Source organism: Metopolophium dirhodum, chromosome 5, assembly GCF_019925205.1.
Source record: "Metopolophium dirhodum isolate CAU chromosome 5, ASM1992520v1, whole genome shotgun sequence".
NCBI classification, from domain to species: Eukaryota; Metazoa; Arthropoda; class Insecta; order Hemiptera; family Aphididae; genus Metopolophium; species Metopolophium dirhodum.
In genome coordinates this window covers 26,664,317-26,675,230 of record NC_083564.1, presented here as the reverse complement: position 1 = coordinate 26,675,230, position 10,914 = coordinate 26,664,317, and the positions used below count along the sequence as shown (strand labels likewise).

At 38.0% G+C, this 10,914-nt stretch overlaps 1 protein-coding gene across 2 annotated transcripts in view; it reads left to right on the top strand.

Moving 5' to 3' along the window:
- The window catches only part of LOC132945975 (box A-binding factor-like), a 45,141-nt gene that overhangs the window by 28,468 nt on the left and 5,759 nt on the right, over positions 1-10,914 (top strand). For both annotated transcript variants that reach the window (XM_061015830.1, XM_061015831.1), the window contains exons 3-4: positions 9,415-9,560; positions 9,674-10,066. In XM_061015830.1, the coding sequence (XP_060871813.1) occupies positions 9,415-9,560; positions 9,674-10,066 (539 nt within the window). The remainder of the gene's footprint in view (positions 1-9,414; positions 9,561-9,673; positions 10,067-10,914) is intronic.

Genomic DNA, 10,914 nt, shown 5'->3' with positions numbered 1-10,914 from the left:
ATAGTACTTATACGTTGTTCTTTTTGCCTTATAATATTTTAATATACTATTAAAGTATTTCAATTTTATAAAATATATGCCAAATAATTACAATGAACACGTTTAATCGTTTCTAGTAAGAACTAAGAATTTTAAATATTATATTATTAATTTTTCTCTTCGAGATTTTAATTGTTTAATAATACGATAAAAGTATTTAAATGCTTTAAATCAATTAAGTGTAATTTTAGCAAATTATATACATATACTATATTATATTGTTTTCATAATTTCGTTTTTACATTATTAAACTATATGACTGAGTTTTTATTATTTTACTTATGCAAATCGAAATTTGATAAAATATTATGGTGGTGGACTTGTTGGTATGACATAGAATTATTCTTAAGCCCACTATTCCCAAAATATTGCGAAACAGGTAGTAGTATATTATGGTTGTGTGAGAAATCTGTTAAATAAAAACAAACCTGTGAAGTTGTCGACAGTAAAAATAATTATACGCGGCGCGACCCGACAAATATTGCTCACGAGTCACGTTGTATTACCCCATCTACCCAGTACCCGGTCGTTTACCTCCATCAGAAGATTTTTTTCAAAATTTGCGTTGATGTCGTCGCATTTAAGCCTCTCTCGGTCGAAAGAAAATAAACCTAAATACATATATTACTATTAGTGATTCACTGGTTCTCGGAAAAAAAAATAAAAAAAAAAAAACAAAACCATCAGCAAATCCGACGAAACACCTACTATGGCAAAACAATTATTATGCAGTATGCACGCTCTGCTCTTGGTAAACGCGAAACCAAGGAGTACGATTTACAAACAGATTTTTGTCGCAATTCTGCAAACGGCATTACATTTTATCGAGGTCAATGATCATCTTCGGGTCTTTGATATTCAAAACGATGGCGTCATAACCTAAGACGACAAACGCCGAAGTGGTTCGGATTTAATAAAAATTCTCAACAATTTTTTTTCAGACCGTATAATTTTTTGCCGTCAGCTGTTTAATTTCCATGGACCAAATTAAAAAAAAAAATAAATATTTATACCGTATAAAGTATAAATCTCTGAATTTTTTTTTTAAAAAAACGTTAAACAGTCAGTAGTAGTTAGTTACTAGTTGCAGGCCAGCATATAAAATAACCTCTTTATCGTCTCGTTTTCACGCTATCTGTGGACAAATTAGATTCTCGTGTTTGCGTTTATGAGGTCTGATCGGAGGACAACCGTGCTCCGATAATGCCTCTAAATAAAACAAAAATTATATTTTAACGACTGGTGGCCAAGAACAAATAGTTTAAAGGTCTCCAACTTATATGTTTTTGGTTTAATTGTTTTTGACATATTTATAAAATTACCATGGTTCCAGTTTTTATTTCATCTTACAACATTTAAGGTATACTATTATTATTAACGAATGGTATTATATTATAATGATAATATTTTTGTGTAATTTTTTTGCTTTTTACCAAAACAGAGAAACGAATAAGAAAAAAATACTATAAATAGTTGTAAATATTATTTTTACAGTTCTCGTTCACTGTGCTGCTATTATAGTCGATGCAATATTTTAAACCCATATTTACGCAGTACTTCAGAGAATAGCATTTTAATTGTTTTAAATGAATTCTTGTCATTCTATTCAATCACGTGTGTGTCTTTACTGCTGTGGCCAGTGAATAATAGTAATCAAATACGTGACATTTTACAAAAAATATACTCTTATAATAATTATTCGGTTACCAGAAATTTATCATCTTTTTAATTATAACCCGCCGACCAAATTACCAAATTGAACTCGCAACGACCGTCTTTGTTGGGCGTACATTATTTTTGAGAGTAAGCTACGCAACATAAAAATGTGGAGACTATATATAACAAAATATAAATATAGAAAATTTTAAATTATAAATTAATTTGAATTCCGCAGAAGTAGATAAGTAATAAACAAAAAATGCATCACCTTTTTTTAAACATAATATCATGAATATTATAAATGAACAACTATTTTATACAGATCACATCGTGTGTTTTGATTTTTTAACTTAAGCGTTTATATTATCATAAATTAATATTTTATTTTATTTATAATGTTTACGTTTTTAAAGATATTTGTTTATTATTAATTATTTTGTTGAATTGCCATTAATACAACGCGCACTATAATTGATTTCCACTTTTTCTCGTCTGTATAAATGTAATCCTTGTTATTGCAGCGGCGGTGCAAGGCCACCAAGACTGCAGTTAGCTATAGTAGCTACGCCGTCGCCGTGGAGAAGTGCACATAATAATAATAATTTTGATAACCGAGTTATGGGTTTTTTTAAAAAAAAAATAATTGTTGATTTTTCGTTCGTAGCCTGAACACGTGGGTACATTACAATACCAATAATTATTGGTGTTTTTTATTCGAGGGATTATCAAAAAATATAAATTTTCTTATCATTGCAAAAAACCGCGTGCTCCAATAGTTTTACCCGCTCTTCCGCGTCTCGATGACTAATAATAAGTAATGAAATACAATATTGATAAATATAATATTAATAATATTAAAAATCATTCCGCGGTAGTGTTTGGTCTGTGTTCGACTACAACCGAGGACCGAATAAAATTCGGTTCTATTTTTAATGAAATACGCGAGGGCGAACGGAATTTTTCCCAACTATTTACGATTAATGCGCGCGCGTGTGTGTGCGTGTAAGTGAATTTGTGTGCGTGAATGCATGCACGCGCATGTATGTTATATATTATTATTATTATTATTATTATGTACATATACATATAAGTAATTGTATGCGCGTGTGTATGTGTCGTAGTATGTACAGTGTAAAACGAGCGTCGAGAGGAATGAAATATAATAAAAACCGTCGTTGTGTTGTCGCGGCCGCCGCCGCCGCCGCCACCGCCCCCGTCCCCCGCGGTTGATTCGTACGGCCGACGGCGGCGGCCTAATGAATAAATGGTAATTGTTCCAACACGTTCTCCGTGTGCTTGCCCATTGTGAGCGCAGCAACGTGTGCAAAGACCGTGTAAATTCATTATTACTTCGAAACGAAATGTAAAAAAAAAAAAAAATGTTATATTTATGCTGGCGACCGTTTTTTTTCCATCTAATTTTATGGACGCGATTTAAGTGTTTGCGCTCGAGACCAAGGACACGACACCGCCCCCCCCCCCACCCATCCTCCCGAAGTTCGCTTTTATATTTTATTACCCGCGTAGTCCTAGATAAAAAGCGATTTCGACGTGTTTCCTCGGCGTTAGCGCGAAAATTCACCTGTAGGTGAACACACGTGCGTTTCGCCACTACTGCCCCGTCGTCGACCCCTTCGCCGCAAGTCACAACCGTGTGTCAGATCTGTGTTTTTTGGTCCAGTGCCGTCCCAGATATACTTAGGAAACGTGGACGAGGAATGAGCGCATGCGGTCCCCGCCGTGAAAATAAAAATTCCCCCGGCTAGTTGTTTTATAATATTATATAATAAATTAATAACAATATTCAATTAAAAAAAAAAAAAGAAGTTTATAAAATATTAATTGATATTATGTAATAATACGATGTAGGTACTTGAGCCTTCGATTTTACTGTTCTATATTATTAAATGGTTTTTTTTTTATCGAAATCAAAAAGTTTTAATTAGTAAAAATATTTTAATTATGCAATCGATTTAACGAATTAACAAAGATGAATAACTAATTAGACAGTGTCGATTATTATATCGATATTATGTGTACTTTTGATAGTCATTACTCATCATTAACATGTTCATAAGTCATCTTGTTAGTCCATTCATATTAATATTATACTGGTTCAATTTAGCGTTGGTTAATTTTCTCCTGTAGAGTAATAAATGGCCAAAATACGTACTGTCTTTTAAAAACTAAACACCCTACATCGGAACTTGGTGGTTCGTAACGTTAAAAAACGCATGACTTGTGACTGTGGAACAACACAAGTTGGACTTTATGCACATCGCCGTTTCAGCATCTCTGTTGTATAATGGGGATTATTTTCCCAGTCCGTACCTATGTGTACGTCAATAATATTATTTAATTGCACGTTGATCCGCAGTCCGTCGGTGCGCGTGCTGCCGACGAACAGTGTTTTATTCAAATGCTGACTCATCGTCTCTGCGAGGGGAGAGTCGGCGGCGGCGCGGCGGCGTGTGTATCACACATTATGTGCAATAGTGGATTTTTTTTCTCTCCGCGTTCAATATTCATAATAATAATAATAATAATAATCACTACGACTCTGCCTAGGTGTACAAAACTTGTGCGTGCGTGCGCACTAGTACTACACTGCGTTAGCAAGATTTCTTAAAAAAAAAATTCCGTTGTGTTCGGTTTTGGCCGTTTTACAATCCGCCGCCACCGCTGTCGTTTCTATTGAAATATGACCGAACGGGGTGTGGAGGTTGTGTGCCGCGTGGTGTGGATCGAGCGTCTATTTTGAATTACCTACCCGGTACAAGGAGCTCCGTGTCGGAGACAGGATAGAATTTAGCATAAAAAAGAAAAAAAATCGTAATAATTAATTTAATAACGAGGAGAAAATAGTCGTCGTGTACGTACGATGTGCGGGGTGCGGTTGGCATTGCGATCATCATAAATACAAATATAATATGCATTAGAAATGTTTTCCCTCACAAAGGATCGGCGGCGGCGGCGGCGATGATGTGCTTAGCTAGGCATTCCGCCGCCGCCGCCGCCGCCGCCGCCGCCGCCGCCGCCGCGTACGGTACCGAGAGAGGTGACGGCGGTGTGTCCGCCCACGGGTCTTGTTCGTTCTAGGAAACTGACGGTTGCGGCGCATGTTTACACTTTGCCGTTTTTACACTTCGCATGACGTATGAAAAATAATTATTTATTATTACGTATACCGTGTACCGCTTTTAATAATATTTTACGTTGATTTCGTTTATCCCGCACGCCCCCCAAATAACTCGACACCCGTTTTCAACATAAATAAAATATGAGAATGGATAGGGACACATTAAGAACTTATCACTAGACAATTTAGTGTTACGTTTTTAATATGTTATATGGGGCCAATATTGATATGATAACTGAACGTGTTTGCCGTGTCGTGTCGATCAAAGCGCATTAGACATAATATTACTTTTTTGGTATCTCGCCATAAGCAAGTTGCAACCGAATATACCGAGAATTTACTACAGCTCAACTTTTAAACCAATATGGTTACAAGTTGTAACCATCTAGTTACCACGACCCGACGTAGCTGTGAATCCGGTTTTAGAAGTCTTGGAATTAAGAGGAGCCCGATTGCCTCCGAAATAAACCCCCCGCAAAAATTACCCTATAATAAAAATTATATATATCCGGTACCTAACACATATTCACGAGATTTCAAAGACAGTCTATCGTTTATCGTCTATGTATGATTTAAAAAAAAAAACAATCAGTTTTAAATTTGTAATACAATTTCAATAGTATATAAATATAAAACAAATTATCAATTTTTCAATTTTTGTTTCAGTCTAGTTTATTTTGAAATGTTGTTAGGACAGGCCCAAATGATAAATATGAAAAAAAAATCCAATTACAAATTAAGTTTTAAATTTAAATTTTATTAAGTTAGTATAATAGTATATAATATCCAGTCTGCAGTATTAGATCAGGCCTGACTGGCCTGAATCGTAGTTTCAACTATGACCGTCTCCGCTCTGTATCGTTTTTATCGTATACAATAATTTATCACTGAATCCAAATTTAACACTATTTGTAGGGACATAACAATTTTGTGTACCTGTGGTAATACATTTTACTATACGCAATTTACATACAAATATTTTCATCAATTTTTGGCTATTTTATGGTCGAGGTGATAGGTATTGATTGAAAAGTTAATAACAATAATCATATACTACGATAGAAATACCCATACACTATCATAATAATTATACATTAATCATTGTGCTGACTTTCCCATGACCACCTTGTTATAATTTTGCTAAAACTCATATGGGGTAACTTTTTCCGTGGTTATTTATTCTTTTTTTTTCGGGGACTAAATTTCCGAGGTCAATTTTTCACGGCAACATTGTGTTACCTTGCATTCGAATGTGAATCGCGGGCAGAATATTCGGCACTGCGTTTTGGATTACGGATTTATAGGTTACACGCTCGGTTCGTAAAATTGTTATCGTGCCTAACGGAAGAGCATTTCATTTTGCAGGCATTCGTTGTCGTCGCAACTTCGCTGTCATCGCTTATCGGGATAATAGTCCATAGTAATAAATATCTGTTTTATCTGTTTTCCGTACCTTAACCGAAATCGTAATAATATTATACACCCAACATACTCACTCATTCGTCGATTTAAAAACTAACATAGTAATAATGTCCGTTCTTGGAGTATGACCTCGTCGGCCGCCGAACAATGGGCGAACTTTGTCCGGTCCGAATAGGCAGACCGCCGCCGTCATCATCGAACAGAGGGTGGTGGTGCTGTCCTGCTCGCGCGCAGGTGCCCGCCAGCATGAGTATACTCTGCCGAGTGTGATTCCTCTTGCGGGCAGCAGCTGAGTCCGTCGTCCGCAGCTATGATTAAAAACGGTTTTTCTTTTTGCCGACTGGACAATTATTATTATTATTATTATTATATCAATGTAATTCGTCGGTAGATTTTTACGGTACGTGAATTCGCGATATAATATTATGCCCTATGGTATACGAAATGATCGCGCGCTAAAAATATATTGTTCAACAGTCAGATATAATATGGTACACGTCTACTTCGGATTTCCGAGTCCAAGGGCGAAAATAGTTGCCTAAACTAGCCTAATATAAATTTATAAATTTCATATATTAATTTCAAGTGTCCTTAAAATATCCATTTATTTTTTACTGCTATAATAATTGATTCAAAATTAACAAACTTCATTTTTAATTTTTCGGTAAAAGCAGAACAACTATTATAGTCTTTGGATTACACTAGAAAAGTCATAACTAGTAAAATGTACCTCTTTGTTTTGTCCTATCGTATTTGCCCCATTGTTAAATTGCTTGACTGCTACATTTATTTACTTATTACATATTATTATGCTGTTTAGTTTATCGTTATTTCTCTATTAGAAACGTTACATTTCAAATAACGCTATGAAATAATTTCCATACTAAAAACAAGTTGTTGAAACCATTTTTTTTTCGAACTCGGTCGAAGAAAAAGCGCGAGGCCCAGGACTCCAATTCCGGCCTTACACGTACAGGTAAGGTACGCATTTAAAGATATAGTAAGTTTGCTGAAATCCGCTTTCGTCTCCGATCGGTTTCCGATTTCGCCGCGAAAACAATAATATTAATTATTATTATTATTATTGATGTGTGTCATAACACGCGGGTTTCGTAACAACGCAACGGTGTATTTTTTGGTGTAGAGTCCGAACGTAAATATTATTATTTATTTATATACATATATATATATATAATACAGTATTTATATTTTTTATCTTTACAAGACTGTCCGTGAACAGCAGCAAATTCGTCGTGTTTATAATACGTGATCACGGCGGCGGCGTCGGCGCTCGAGGACAAGGACATATTGTTATTAAACACGTTCTTTTCGGAAATATTATATATAATATTATTACGCGCGTTCTATCGTAATCTCGTGTCATTGAATACCGGAGCATATTTTTTTTTATTATTATTTATCAGTTGCTATCGACAAAGGGACGTTTTTGTTTTGATTAGTAGTGAAAAAAAAATAAAATATAAACCACTTAGAATCGCTGCCAAAACTCTGTTAGCGCACAGTACAGATATCCTACATCGCGTAACCCGACACGACGCCGATACCTGCGTGTACCTCGACGTATGTATATGTTACCTTGAACGAACACGTTGATTACTGATTAGTGTATGAAGTATGAGGTATCGTTTTTCCGTGTTGATTTCATAGTTATTACACATTTAATAACGTACACCCAACGTGTAATAACTGTTATAATATATTAATAATTGTATTACCACGACGCGCTGATTTACGGTTAAATCCTTTCCTTTTGGTTTTCTCGGGAATTCGGTGTGCACGGTTTTTATCGAGAGCTGCGGCGGCGTTTGTCACATACGATCACGTACGATCGAACACCGTTCTTGAGCATGTTTGAAGCCAGAGATCACGTTTGTTGTTTTGGTTTCAAAATTGTTCGCAATTTGTAACCCGTTCGTTTGGGAGATTCTACACGCGGTCGGTTGACCGTGGGTTTTGAATGTTATGGTGTATATAATATCATTATTTACGTTAACTTGCATTACTCTATTTTGTCACATAACTACCATGCACAAGTGTGAAGTGTATGATATACCAACATTACTGCATTAGAATATAATACAATATTTTCGTGTACATTAAATAAAATATTTAAGGTTTTTAAACGTACAACACGAACACGAGTCTAAGAAAACATTGTTCTCTGCAGCGAGTGTCGTCGTTCGAGATGCAATTACATTGTTTTGTATTTCTGTATACCTACCTACCTTTATATTATTATATACGTTTAGTCGATATTTCGTACCGCAGTCGTTTTAAAACGTTGACTTAGAACTGCTACACCTACTCGGCATGTCAACGGAACAAAAAATTACGCCTATAATAGATTATTGGGTATGGTTTAAAGTAATGCAGTACCTGGTTATATATCGTCGACGTGGGTTCCATTTCGCCCGTGGACCTATACCTTATTAGTTATTTTACGTCGCAAAAGCGGGCGCAGACCGTCCAAAACGTTCCGCCCACGACGCGAGACGTGGGAAAATTATGTTGAGCATTGCAATAAAATTGAATATTATTCGAGTGTTCCTCGGTGGGGTACGCCCTCCGCGTTTTAAGCAGAATTGACATTTTCCTCTCCCCCGTCGATTTACTGTGTTACCACATCGGGTGTTAAATAATACGACGTTACAACAAAGTACCTAATGTCATAGAAAACTGCGTGCCCCTTCCTCCCCTCCCCCCTTGCCCCTTCTATTACCGCCCGACAAGTCTGTAATAACGTATTATGATGCTCGGCGCCAAGGCTGAACGTGTCGCCCGGTGAAAACATAGGCCACGGCCCCAAGGTCGCAATCGCAGAATAGTGAGACACGTACCATCGAGTCGGCTGTCTTGTTGGTTGTTGGCCAGTTTGCGTCGGACAGTGATCAGTTGTGCCTCTGGTATTTCAATCAATTTCTCTCTCATACACAAACATTCCTTCTCTCTCTCTCTCCCCCCCCCTTCTCTGGCTCTCACAGTCTTTCTCGTCTTATATACATATTATATTATGCATGTAATATATATATTATATAAGTCGTGAACCCTTCGACCGTTGGACACACTCCTTCGGGCTCGATAAAACTAATCGTACAATGCAGCTTTATGATCTTCATACTTTATTCTCCGCACAGCTCGACCATGTACCAGAGGAGTAACGGCGGTGGCCTACAGTATTCGGCTTCCATGCCACATTACTTCACGTCCTCGCCTGAGCTCAACCAACAGCAGACCAACAACATCATCACGTCCGTGGCCGGCAATCAAATGTGGTCTACAGGTAAGCCAACGACAGTTGTTACATTTATGTCTAACCTACCTCCTGTACTTACCACCTTATAATTCGGCTGTTTGAAATTCGCTGTAACATGAACCATTTTTTCCCTGCTGCAGTAGTGTCCGAAGACGGTACTGGAGGATATTCTCCGACTTCGACAAGCAAACAGCAGCAGTCCAATCACAACGGTGGTGGCCTGCCAGCTTTCACTCAGCGTTTCGGCACGTCGTCAACATCCGCGTACACGGCCTCCGGTTCGTCCCGGTCAGCCCCCTCGTCGTACCACCCGATTGCCACGTCCGGCGTGACCCCCTATCACCTGACCACCACGGCCGTCAACAACGGTGGCCCGGCGGACACCTCGTCGCTCCAGTGGGCGGCCGCCGCAGTGGCCGGATCGCACGGTTACTCGAACACCGACGGCACCATAAACTACGCTCCGATGCCGATCAACCAGTCGGGCAGGAGCCGATCAAACGCATTCTCGGCCGCCGCTTCACTGTCAGCCCGTAAGTACAATATAATATTAGAAGGTATATTTTTATGGACATTTGTAAGTGACGATCGATACCACGTCCCGGTCCGCACAAAATAATTTAAAACGTTTACAGGAAATCATTGGGGAAAATTAATACAATATGTTGTATATTTATCAGACGAGTCGTATTTTTGAATTTATCATCCGCTGGCGCAGAATTATCGATTGTTGTTAAAATATGTCTGCCTGGACTTGCAAAACCTTAATTAAATATATATATATATTTATGACGTGTGCGCATGTGTACGAATGCGTGTGGCGTGTGCGTATCGCGGTATATACCAAAAGATGTATACCATACTACGCGTGTGCCGCGCGGTCTAGACCCGGGTCGGTTACGACCCAACATATTATGGAAAAAACCAATAATAATAGTCGTATAGAATAGTTTGTCGTCGAATCCCCGTGGCGTGGTGACCGATTAATAGGGTAGGTGTTTTTTTTCTCGGGGCGCGCGCGCTAAACTGCCCACCCAAAGCGACCGGAACCCTTTGCGGGCTTGCCCGTCGTGTGTACACATATTTTAATAATAATACAAAAACAATGTGTGCGTCCTCCGAGGACCGAAGAGGGAACCGTCTCGGTTTACATCGCACGCCACGATACAATAATAATATCTGTTTGCCATTAATTAAACGCCCATTTAAGGGACACTGGTCTGCTGCCGTCTGGTGCTCTCACACGCACCACACACACACACGAAACCCCGTGCTTACATGTTATTATCGTGTACGGCGATGGTGGTCGTATCAACACGTGTTCGCGAACTCGCCGTTTGCCGTTTGCCTTTTTTTTTTTTAATATCAATACAACACTATA